The sequence below is a fragment of the Molothrus aeneus genome, chromosome 1 (assembly GCF_037042795.1).
Source record: "Molothrus aeneus isolate 106 chromosome 1, BPBGC_Maene_1.0, whole genome shotgun sequence".
NCBI classification, from domain to species: domain Eukaryota; kingdom Metazoa; phylum Chordata; class Aves; order Passeriformes; family Icteridae; genus Molothrus; species Molothrus aeneus.
In genome coordinates, this window is record NC_089646.1 from 151351971 (window position 1) to 151363982 (window position 12012).

Genomic DNA, 12012 nt, shown 5'->3' on the forward strand with positions numbered 1-12012 from the left:
GTGAAACAAGATGATCTCTGAGGTCCCTTCTAGCTCAAACCATTCCATGATTCTGTGATTCTGTGATTTAAGAAATCAAAGATTGGCACCTTCGTTATCCTTCCCTCTTTCATGTAATGAGACCAGACAACATTAATTTCTCTGTGTATTTTAGGGGATCAGTGCCATAATGGGTCATATCCCAAAATGCAGAACTGTTTGAATAATCCATCATCAAACTGGGAGCACCATGACAGCCAGTGAGTCTGGGCCCATATTTTGCTTACAAACACAATATAAAATAACTTCTAAAGACACTGGAGCAATTATGCATTTTGTCTCAACAAAAAGCATCCCAAATAAATCACAATTCAAGCCAAGGCTTATGTGAAGCTGCTTTCTCCTTTCCCCAGCCTCACTCCTAATCTGCAAGGGAGTGAGATGGAAGACACACATCCTGAAAAGGGCAAGCCAGGAGCTGATTAACTCCTAAAGGTGTCTGGTTACAGATATCCTATTGATCAGCTCGAGCCTGGCATCAGGATACCTCCCATTACACTTACAAAGGAAACACAATCTGTCTTCCATAAGGAAATGGAAGACAAGCTTGTGTTCCCATGCTGTTTAGAAAAGTGACCAGCACAGAAAGTGACCTTTGAGGGAAAGACAGTCTTCTTCAAGGTCAAGAATTTGTTTTGTGCCAGTAACAACTCCATCCTCCACGCTGCTGCCAGGATCTCTGGGTACTTTGCTGGCAAGTTCACTGCCCTCCATTGCCTTCCTGCTCCATTTTTCCATGTTATTCTCATGATTAAATATCTGAGCAGCTTCCATGGACATCAGCAGTGGAAACGTTGCTGAGCCTGTGTTTATTTTCACTTTGTCTTGGAGGGAAAAGTTAAACCACAACCAGGCTGGAGGTAGCAGAGTATGAACTGACAGGTTTTTGCTGTGGAGGTGGACAAGTGTTTGCCCATCCCTGTGCAAGAGGGTGCTGATAATATCCCTAAATTCTGATCTGGCATCTAATTGGGCTCTTTTTTTCCAGACAGGGCTGGTGTCCTGTATAGGGTGTGTAGGGACCAGCAGAGCCCAGAGCTCAGAGTAGAGCCACAATCTCATAAATAGCAATTCAGTGAGTCTGAGTCAGCTGAAGTGCATCATCTGCATCTCTGAATTCTCTGGCTGTTGGCAAGGGGGAAAAAAGAAAAAGAGGGAAGGGTGGGTTATTTCATTTTTATTTTAAAAACAAGAATTTTCCCAGTGTCTCCTGTCTTCAAAAAACCCTGCATCTTTAGCTCGTTATCCTTATCTGTGCCTGAGCACAGCACAGAGCTGAATTCCCTAGACCTGAAACATCTCCAAGGGTAGCTGTGGGTAATGAGAGAATTCACAGCAGGAAAAGCAGCCATGTGAAAGTGGCCACCTCTGGGCTGAAGGGCCACCTCTGCTCCTCCCCATGAGGTGGACAAATGATGGAGCAGAACAGTGAAGCCAGGGCTTATTTCAGCAGATTTTAGATTGCTGCATGTGGCCTATGGGGAGGGAACTGACCACTGAGGGATGTGACAGCTTATCCATCACCTGAAAGGACTGGATAACCCCCTGCTGACTTTTACAACCCAAAACTCAGCCTTGCTGTGCTCCCCGCAGGTGTTTGGACTGTGGGAGGCCAGCCAGATTCAGATGGTCTTCACAGTCCATCCTGCCCATCAGCATTTATGGACGTTCCACCCAGCCCAGTTGCTTTTGGCAGGAAGCTGGAAAGACACAGTGGTAGAGAAGTCTGCAGAGGCTCAGAATTTCCCTTTAGTAGCAGGCTCATCCTTGCAGCCAGGTGGTTTGGTGGATCCATCAGTTTTCAGAGCTGTAGATTGTTGTGGGGAAAGCTGAGCGTTGCTGACAGAGGCACTGAGCATGGCCTGGGAGAGGAGCCAAAAATACACCTTCATCTTGCTCCCTGTGGGTTCTACAAAGGGTGCTGGAGGAGAATGCCATTCCCATGTTATTCCCCCACCAAAGCTGTCCTTGAGAGCTGTGCCTCTCTGTGGCTGCTGGGGTCTGCAGTGTGGGGAAAGGAAATGTCTTTTTTGGGGGGAATATGAGTGGTAGAACCTTATCTCCTCTCACCTTCCTTGTCTTCACATTGTGTGTTTGTGTGGTGGCAGAAGGAGGAGGCACTACCTCACTGATGGTGGGTTTGTACCTTGAAGTGGTTTTTGCTTGTGTCTTCTGGGGTTGGAAGCCAACAGGACACAAAAACGGACAGAGGGTCTTGTCAGAGGGGAGCTGTTTTCCACAGTAAGCACAGGAAGGGCAGCACTAGTTGGAATCAGAATATCCTGAGGTGGAAGGGATCCCCAAGGATCACTAAAGTCCAACTCCTGGCTCTGCACAGAGCAGCCCCAAGAACCCCACCATGTGCTTGAAGGCATTTTCCAAACACTTAAACTCTAGAAACAGAAATAACTGAAGATAAGTCAATGTAAAGTCAGGCAAGGCTTCTCCCTTTCCCTTCTTGACTTCCTGGGTGTCCTGGTTCAGGGCAAATTTTGGAGAGAGCCCCCCAGAGGGGCTCCTCTTGGAAAGCAGATTCAATTGGCACCTCCCACCAGCTGTTCTGGGAGAATACCTCCTTGGAGAAAAGTGGAAAAAAAACTGTTTATTAAACAATAAAACCTAAACAATATTAAACAATAAAACCCCTTGCTGCTCCAAAAGAGATGACAAACTCAGAAAGTCTCCCCTCCAGCGCTGGAAATGCCGTGGCTCAGGCCTGGCCTGGTGGGCCACAGGTGCTCTTCTGGTGTTCAGGCCAGAGCAGGTTTAAACAGCTCCAAAGAAAAGGGAAAAAAAACCCACAGTGCAGGGAACTTCTTTGCTTCAGTGAGCTAAAACTAACTAAAACAAAGGAGAGCTCTGTCCTGCTGTCTGTCGTTCTGCAGACAATGCAGTCCAGGAGCAGGAATGTGGAGGAGTGAGTGTAGTGTCTGAAAACAAACTGTGCACTTCTTCTCTCCCCCTTAACTCTTGGAACAAGTCTTAAAGGTGGAAAACTTATTATTCAGCATAAACAGAACAAGATTATTGGGGATAAAAGCATCATATAGCGTCACAATCCATCCTTACGAACAGGGTTTGTGATGGTTCGTGGATTTGATCTCAGGGTGCAAAAAGAACCGATACAGTACAAGGGGGTTTGCAATGATAATCAAAACAAATGCACCTTTATTGAATGACCACAGCAAAATGTGATAGAGAGATTAAGGGAGAGAAAAAGATAGAGAAAAAAAAAAAGAGGGGGGGGGGGCGGAAATAGCTACCAAATGTAGAGACGAAGTCCTTTGGTCCAGTCCAGTCGAGGATCCGCCTGTTACATCAGGGAGATCTCAAAATCTCTAGCTAACTTAGAGGTTTTTATTATGATAATTCTATTGAAAATTGTGAGGGAGGGGAAACAGATACAATAAGGAATAGATGTAACAGGTAGTCCATGTTCTCAGCAGTAAACCAGAGCCATTGTTTTCCTGGTCCAGTGGTCACAACATCTCAGACAAACATCTCGGTTTGGCCAGCTTGCCTCCCCCACACACCTGCCCCGGGCTGGGGGTTTCAGTCCCAGTCCTTGGAAGGAGGAGAGGGGCCTTTTCACATGGGGGTTTCACGTCTCAGTCCTTGATGTAGAGGCTTCTTACAAGTCTGTCTGTCACGGTGGTTGTAAAACAGGTGAGGGTCTTCTATGGGAGACCACCCAGAATTCAGGAGAAGTCCAGCCAGGCCAAGAGGTGGGACAGCTTCTAAGGCTATTGTTGCAAAAAGGGCACGGTGCCCCCTTCTTTGGGCTCAGTGTAGCATACAGCAAACAACACCTGTGAGAACAATAACTTAGCACTGTGCTCTCAGGTCTCAGGGCCTTTGGCGTGTGACTTTCTCCTACAGGGCTAGACAGGGGGATCTTCTCTTCAGTGGTCCCCAAATGATGATCATGAGGCAGATGAGGGAAAATTCGGACAGACTCTCACAATAGTCAGCCCAGGACACTGGGCTACCCTGCAGTTTCCAGTCCCACCACTTTTAGAGACACCCCATGTGAAAAACGCCAATCACTTGTTTTTTTAAAATTTTAAAAGTTTAATTGTAATAAAACGGTTATAAAAATAGTAATACAATTAGAGTAATAATAATTTGGACATTTTGAATGAGGACAATATGAGACAATAGAGACAAAGAGTTACGGACATCCTGGTACCTTTTTCTGGGCAGCACCAGCCCGAAAAAGAGCACCCATTAACAGAGGATTAGCCCTTAAGAGCAATAGCCTGTTGAATATTCATGCACCTCTTACATGATGCATAAATTCCATTCAAACAAAGGATTCAGTCTGGTCATCATCAACTTCTTCCTCCTAATCCTAAGGCACCTTCGATCTTTAGCTAGGCAGGAAGAATTCAGTTTCTTCTGATAAGAGAGCAATAAATTCCTTTTCTCTGAAAGATTTAGGTGTCTTGTGGCTGCTGTCTGGTGCGAGTGCCTCTTTTCTTTCATAAAAAAAATATTCCACTTACACAGTGTGAAGGTGTTCACAGGGGTCTTAGGATGAGGGAAGAGATGAGAATGTTGACTCCATGTTTCAGAAGGCTTGATTTAATATTTTATGATATATATTATATTGAAACTATACTAAAATAATAGAAGAAAGGATTTCATCAGAAGGCTAGCTAAGAATAGAAAAGGAAAGAATGAATAACAAAGGCTTGTGACTGACTGAGACAGTCCGGACAGCTGGACTGTGATTGGCCATTAATTAGAAACAATCACATGAGACCAATCACAGATCCACCTGTTGCATTCCACAGCTGCAGATAATCATTGTTTACATTTTGTTCCTGAGGCCTCTCAGCTTCTCAGGAGAAAAAATCCTAAGGAAAGGATTTTTCATAAAACATGTCTGTGACAACATAGTTCTTATTTTAACTACAAAAGTTACCTTTTAACTACAAGGCTACATTTATCATATTATTAAAATGTTAATACAGCACTACTAATCAACACATCAAAATACATACAGTAAATACGTACGTAGAGCCGTATTTTCACACTTTTCACACCCCAGTTTTGAGTCTTGGCAGCTGGAACACGGCAGGCTCTGGGCTCTCTCAGAGGCTGACGGGGCTTTTCTGGATCTTGCCCAGGTGGTTGGAACTCCTGGTCGGCTTGGGGCGACTGCACCAAGGACTGCGGGGGCGGCCTGCAGACCCGCATGCGCTCCTGCAAGCCCCTTCCCAACGAGGGCCTGGCCTGCGAGGGAGTGCTGGAGGAAGGACGGCTGTGCAATAGGAAGGCTTGCAATAGTAAGTGGAGGCATGTTCCCTTGCACGCGCGGCTCCTGGGAGGAGGAGGAGGAGGAGGATGGCTTCATCCCCATCGAGGATGGAGGGCGCTGCAGAGGCTCGGGGAAGCTGCCCCAGGGCTGTGTTGGAGCAGGGAGCCCAGGGGAATGTGTGGATTTGGCTGTGCATGGCCCTGCCCGTGTCCCTGCCTGTCTCGCATGCACACGTGCTGGCACAGTCTTCCTGCACCTTCCAGGCCTTCAGCCCAAAGAATTTATAGGAATCTGTGAGCAGGCTTACATCAGATTTTCTTATCCTAGTGCCATGTCCTTACAGGCTTTTTTTTTTTTTTTTTAAGTTTTCCCAAATAATTAAAGCTGAGAGAGGTGTTAATCTTGCTTCTTCTTGGTTTAGTTCAAGAGCAGTGACCCTGCCCCTTTCTTTCACAAATGGAAGCCCCTGGTGATAAGATGAAGAGAAAGATCTGGCTGTTTGACAGGAATTGAGTGATGCAAAGGCTTTGGTGTGTGCCCCACTGTAATGCATCCTCCTTCCAGGTCCTCTTCTCCAGAGAACAGGGCACAGAGTGCCCACACCAGTCAGATACTGATGGGTTGAGCTGGTGAACCTTCAGCACTTTCATCCCCAGTTCTTCTGTTGCTTTAAGCTGTGTTGAGAGGGGGATGAAGACACAAAGCCAGTTGCAGACACAGCTCAGCCCAATAAATGCAAGCAAATGGCTGGTTATAATTATTCCCTTCTTTTTATTTCAAATTCAGAGTAGAGAATGTTTGAATAACTCCTCTGACTAGTCAAATAGCTAAGGAAAGTTCAACTGTCTTCAAAGGCTGGCAAGTATCTCCTGATAAGGGGGAAGTTCAAATAAAGGGACATAAATATATTCCTCTAATAAGGGCTAAAATGATTTCATGTATTTTTTAACATTTCCATAAATTTAAAATATGCTGCAATTAGGCTTAGATTTTTTTTTTTTTTAATGAAACCTGGTATATTGAATTCCATCTCCTTGGCTCACAATTGCTAAATTCCCTCTGAGCTTTGCCCACACTAGGGATATTTAATCCGTGTCCCCCGTGCTTGGTGGTGACTTTGTAGTCATGGCTCAGCTGTGGCTTGTGGCAGGGAGAGTAGGAATGCAAGGACCTGGAAGCTGGTCCTGAAAAAGTCAGAAGTCCAGCTGTGGGGTGGGGGTGTGCCTGAGTGGAGTTGGAGGAAGGGCCACAGCAGTCTTGGTGAGCAATGTGTGAAGAAGAGATGGCACTGGGACTGGGACAGGGGGATCTGCAGGGCTGGTCACTCTTTGACCATGGGAACACATGGGACAGCAGACAAAACCCTCCTTAATGTGTCCCTCCTATGCTGGATAAACTAGGGGGGAACCAGTTCCCCAGATTCTCTTTGCAGGACATCCTTCCTCATCCCTAATCATCTTCCAAGCTGTCCATGGGACCTGTTTGATTCTTCTGCAGGCCTCTTGATGTGGTGAGAGGGGGAAGATCCTGTTTTCCAGGGCCAGCCTTATCAGCACTGAGCAGGGGGCATAACATCTTCCCTTGATCTTCCCCAGAAGCAAAACTTTGGTTCTTCTTCGTGTTAGATCTCCTGAGGTTGTGGTGGCAAGGAGAACCATGGAGGCTGGGTTGGATTTCCATGGCATGGAGTGCAGCAGTGAAGAATTAATCAGTTTTTACTCATTATTTACTTCACTTTTCCTGGAACACAACAATCAGCAAGGTCAATACTAAGTGCAAAAAAACCTGAAGGGGCTATGATTCAATAAATTACTTCACTTGTCTTCCTGTCCTTTTTCCATTGCATTCCCAGCCAATTCCTCCTCCAAACTGCAATGAGATTAGTTCAGCTCTGGTTATTAGGAAAGAAGGAATTTTAAGCTAAGTGGGAAGTCCTAGTTTGGAAGGAGAATACACACGCAGAGTTGGGCAGCAAAAACTGATTTATTCCATTGAAATAAATTAATTCTGATTAATTGTCCCAAGACCCTCTTTGCAGACAAAATGCTTAGCCCCATTTTGATGTTTTCGTGCTGGAAAGGGTTTGGGGGGATATGTGAGCAATAAATCTTTCCAGATGACTTCTCCATGCACATATTGAGGTCTGTGTCCTACTTCAAGATAAATCTGTGTCTCTTTGTATCAAAAATGTTCACTTGGCTCTGAACTTGCCTCTCAGTGAATCTGTCCCCTGCTGCCTTTGCCCAAAGAGATGCACTTTTGACCCAAGAAGGGTTTTTAATTTTCTTGCACGTATCTTTTCCTTCTCTTTACTTTGATTTGCACCAAAACCTAAGAGGATTTGAAAGTAGAATAGAAATCCTGTTTTAAATGTGTCACTGTTATTTTCATATTGACTTTTGCTCATAGATTTGTTAGGGATGAGTAGAATGTTCGTTCTTTCCCTGGAACTGTTATTATTCTAAGTGTTCATTATAAGTTGCAGTTAAATAGATTCTAATTATTTCTCTTCTTAATTAAAAGAATAAAATGAAGAAAAATATAAAAAATAAAAAAAAAGAGGAACTGGCCAGGAGAACAACTTTATCTTCAATTGTTCAGCATTTAAGCAACTTGTATAATACCTGACCAGCTCTCCAGGTTGGTACTCAGCTATTGTGGAATAGCTGAGATCTTAATTTTCTAGTATGGAAAAAAAGTAGGAGAACATATTTTCCTTGAACAAAGAGCCATCTGTAATCCTGAAAAAACAGCAGAACAAAACAGGGATGAGTGCCCTGATATGTTCCTCTTTGCTGTGGAGGTAAATTAAAACTTGTCCACTGAGAAATTGCTAGCCAAGCAAGTTGTGTTAGAATAACACAGATATCCCCCTCCACCTTCAAAACAAGGATAAACCCATATTTTTTCTTTCACCTCTCCTCTCCCACTTCTGCCAAAATGGCTCAGAAGCTGATGAGTGATTAACAGGAGTGTTTTAGCTGTTTAATTGGATCTCCTGCCTCTGGGGCAGGTTCTCAGAGTGATGACACTCATCTCCCTGGAGCTGCTGAGAGGAACTTTTGTGGAACATCTTTGAGGGTTTAGTTGGTCGTTTTATTTCGCCAGGCCGTGGCAAACGTTCCAAAGCTGTCTTGTCACAGAGCTCTTCCCCAAGGTGGATCTCGCCCAGGTCCTGCCCTTTTCCTCTTCCAGAGCTGCCCCCAGGTGGGCCTTCAGCAGGTCTCAGCATGAAGGAGTGGGGTTGATAGTAGAAACCTCTCAGTTTTTCCAAGAGCTGTGATTTGTGCCAGCCTGGTCACCAAAATGTGGGTGCAGACACCTGGGCCCCAAGAGCTGAGTCTGAACACGTTGCCTGGAAGCCACAGAGGTTAAAATTAGTGCACAGGGTTGGTTGAATGACTCCACAGGTACCATTTCTATGTGGTCTTTGTGTTTTCCCACTCGTTTGGGCCACCATCTCTGCTGTTTCATGTGATGGAGTCTCTTGCTTGATGATCTTCTGGCTAAATTTCCCCAGGGATACACACCCAAGCCCAACAGGAAGTGAGCCAGGTAAGTTTTCCATGGGCAAAAACGAAAGCTGTGAATGCAGAGGAAAAACTCTATTGAAGACTCATCCCAGTTTGGGAAGGAAACTGTCTGGTAACAGCAGCTTGGCTTAGGCAGAGCCTTTATTTGTGGCAGCTCAAGGAAAACACAAAGGTTTTGCCTTGGTCAAGGACTTGGTGATATCCTCCTCTCCAGCACAGACAGCAGAGATTTCCTCCCTCTGTTGGATTTGGGCAGGAGCTGCTCTTTTATAGAGAGAAGGAAAAAAATGCCAACCCAACTGTGGTGGGAGCTTGCAGAGGAATTTCCCAGGTCCACCTGCTGTGGATGGAAAGGGATGTGCTCCAGTGGCTCTTTTTGGCTGCAAGGTACTGGGTTTGCTCACAACCTGGCAGGCAGAGGGTCCTCACAAGGGTGGACAACATCCAAACCAGAGGGGAAACGTCACAGACCTGACCCCAGCGTCGGAATTCAGCAGTGCTGGAGAGATGTAAGAACAATCAGAGATGTGGGCAGCCTGCATTTATTCCTGGGGAAGAAAAACCAGCAGAGGAGCCAGCTGAAATCCTGCCATCCCATCTGGCAGGGGCTGCACAGAACCATCCCTGACATTTATGGGTATGCAGATTGGGAAGCCGCAGCTCCCATGGCTGGGAAAGGGGTGACCACATCCTGATGTCAGGTGCAGGACGGTGACCCTGGCACAGTCCTGGTGTTCCAGGCTGGATTTTCAGCTTCCAGCAGGTTCAGGATGTAGCCCTTCAGCTGTTAGTGGTGTGAAGGAATTCATGTTCCACGTGACATTCCCAAGGCTGAGCCTCAGTCTCAGTCTCTGCCGCCCCTGATTCTCATTAATTTTTTATTTTTTTTGCTGCAACCACGGAACTGAAATATCCTGGGCATGTGTGGGAGCATCTTCATTCCCTGCAGGCCAGGCTAGAACTCACTGCAAGCTGGAGGAGCTCCTGTAGGTACCTGCTGCTGCTGCAGAGACTTTGCCCTGCCCTCTTTTTTGCTGGTAGTTCAGGCATTTCACATCTGAGAGTCACAGCGACTCCCCCAGTGATGTTTTCACAAATTTCACATATTCAAATTGAAATGCTTTGGGTGTAATTGCAGTATATTCGGTGGCCTCCAAAATCTCCCTCTTCTCCATCCACGTTTTGGGGTTTAGGGGTTGTTAGTAATTCTGTACTTTTCAGTTTTACTCTTTAGCAGCTGGTAGATGCTCCAAAACCTCCATAGTCACCACATTTCCTTTCAGTTTTACTGCACAGAGGTTCATTTCAATATTTTGGGTATTTTTTTAATAATCCCATTCCACTTTTTGCTCTGGTTCATCCCCTCATTCCCACCATCCCACCTTGCCTGAATAATTTTCATGATCCTGCTATTTGCTTTGCCTCTCCTGTTTGGGGGATGAGTACAGAGTGCGTAGCTGTGGTGACACATGTTTGGATGTTAAAACCTTGGCCCACAGCACTTCAAAGTCTCTCCCTTCATTTTATTTTTCCCTGGGTTGTGTTGCAAGTTGGTGTCTGACACATGGCATGTTCTCATTAGAAGTGTTGGTCACCTGCTTCCTATTCCCACTTCTGCCAGCACTGATCATCCTCCACATCCACACTTGAGCTGTGGGGTTTTTTTTTCAAAATCTCATGTACTTGCCTCTGCTTGAAGTTGGAACATCCCTGTTTGGTTCCAAGAGCATTATCCTATTATCCCTCTATTCCTCCTGTTGGCATTGGAAAAGTGCTTGGGTTTTTCGTGCCATTTTCACTGCATTTACCCAGCTAGGATGTAAATTGGATCTGGGTATTCTATTAATCCTGGAATTACTCCTCTCCACTGACCCTGCTGTGGGAAAAAGGCTGCTGAAATCCAACCAGGTCCCCACTGCCTTTAGGTTTTGACCTCCACCCCATAAAGTTCAGGTGCCCACAGCAAGGCAGCACTTGCACCACCTTCCCCATGTTCTGAAGGAACCTGGTGTCTCCCTGCTCTGTTTGGAACCAGGATTGGTTTGTGCATCTCTCCAGGTTAAATCTCAGCAGTGCTCTGTGTTAAATGGAGACAAACTTGCTTCTCTGCACATCCTTTTCCAGAGGGGAGGAAGGCTTCCTGCAGCAGTGGAGGGAAAGCTTGGGGGAAGCTGGAAGGGTCGCTCATTTAGCCTCTAGGCCTGATTGGCTTTAATTAGCATGAGAAATAACAGTGCAGCCTTGACATACCTGTCAAGGAGCAAAGGAAATCACTCAGTCCTTCAAGACTGGGGTATGTCATTAGGAGATGTCAGCGACACAGGGGCCCAAATAATTGGTGAGATGAGGTTCAGGGTGTTAGACTTGCAATTAAAACTTCTTTTTTGCTCTTTTATCTCCCTATGTGCTGCTTCCTATGTCTCTGTCCATCTGTGAACACTGACTGCTTCTGGGATATTCAATCCCAGGTTTTCCCTGTCACCTTCCTTGCTCTGGGCAGGTGACAAAGCCATCCAAGCTCCACACATCTACTCCTTGATGCCCAGCCCCACTTTCTCCTCCCAGCCTAAATAATCTGTGGGAAGCCCATGGGGATGTGATGCAGATGGAGATTTTGTGTGTTCTTGTGGTTTGTGAGATTTCACGGAGAGGACTTAATTTGGAGCAGATGAAAGTGTGTGGGTATAACCAGGAATGGGTGGTGGGGATGTGATAAGTTCCAAATATGGGAATAAGTTGTCTCCTAACAAACTCGAAAAAATGAATATTGGAAAACTACTTAGAGTTTTTTTTCTTTTTTGAACTGAATCTCCCACAGGAAAGTCCCATGATTTTTAGCTATTAAAAGCAAAGGGTTTGAAACCTCTCTATTCCAGGAAGGAGCCAGGCAAAAACAAGGTGTTTGCAGATTTCAGGATGTTTGTGGTCCTGATTTCAGGCTGTGGGTATCTTTCCCTAGAGGATGGCAGGTGGGTGACTGCCCCATCCCGTCCCCTCCAGCCAGAAGCCAGCTGGTGCTGGGAACATTTGGAGGAGTCCGTGTGACAATTCCTAGACTCCTCAAGTTCTGCTTTCAGGCAACTGTGATGGTAAATAATACAATTTCACAAACTCTCCCATGATCCAAACTGCTGAATATAAAGCCTGGGTCCTGGCAGGGACTCTCTGAATCATTCC

At 45.7% G+C, this 12012-nt stretch overlaps 1 protein-coding gene across 10 annotated transcripts in view; it reads left to right on the forward strand.

Annotated features, from left to right (window-relative positions):
• Positions 1–12012, forward strand: part of ADGRB1 (adhesion G protein-coupled receptor B1) — a 288586-nt gene that overhangs the window by 121350 nt on the left and 155224 nt on the right. For 9 of the 10 annotated variants that reach the window (XM_066566903.1, XM_066566919.1, XM_066566910.1 and 6 more), the window contains exon 3: positions 5172–5330. The exons of the other annotated variant lie outside the window; for it this stretch is intronic. In XM_066566903.1, coding sequence (XP_066423000.1) covers positions 5172–5330 — 159 coding nt within the window. The remainder of the gene's footprint in view (positions 1–5171; positions 5331–12012) is intronic. 10 annotated transcript variants of the gene reach the window in all.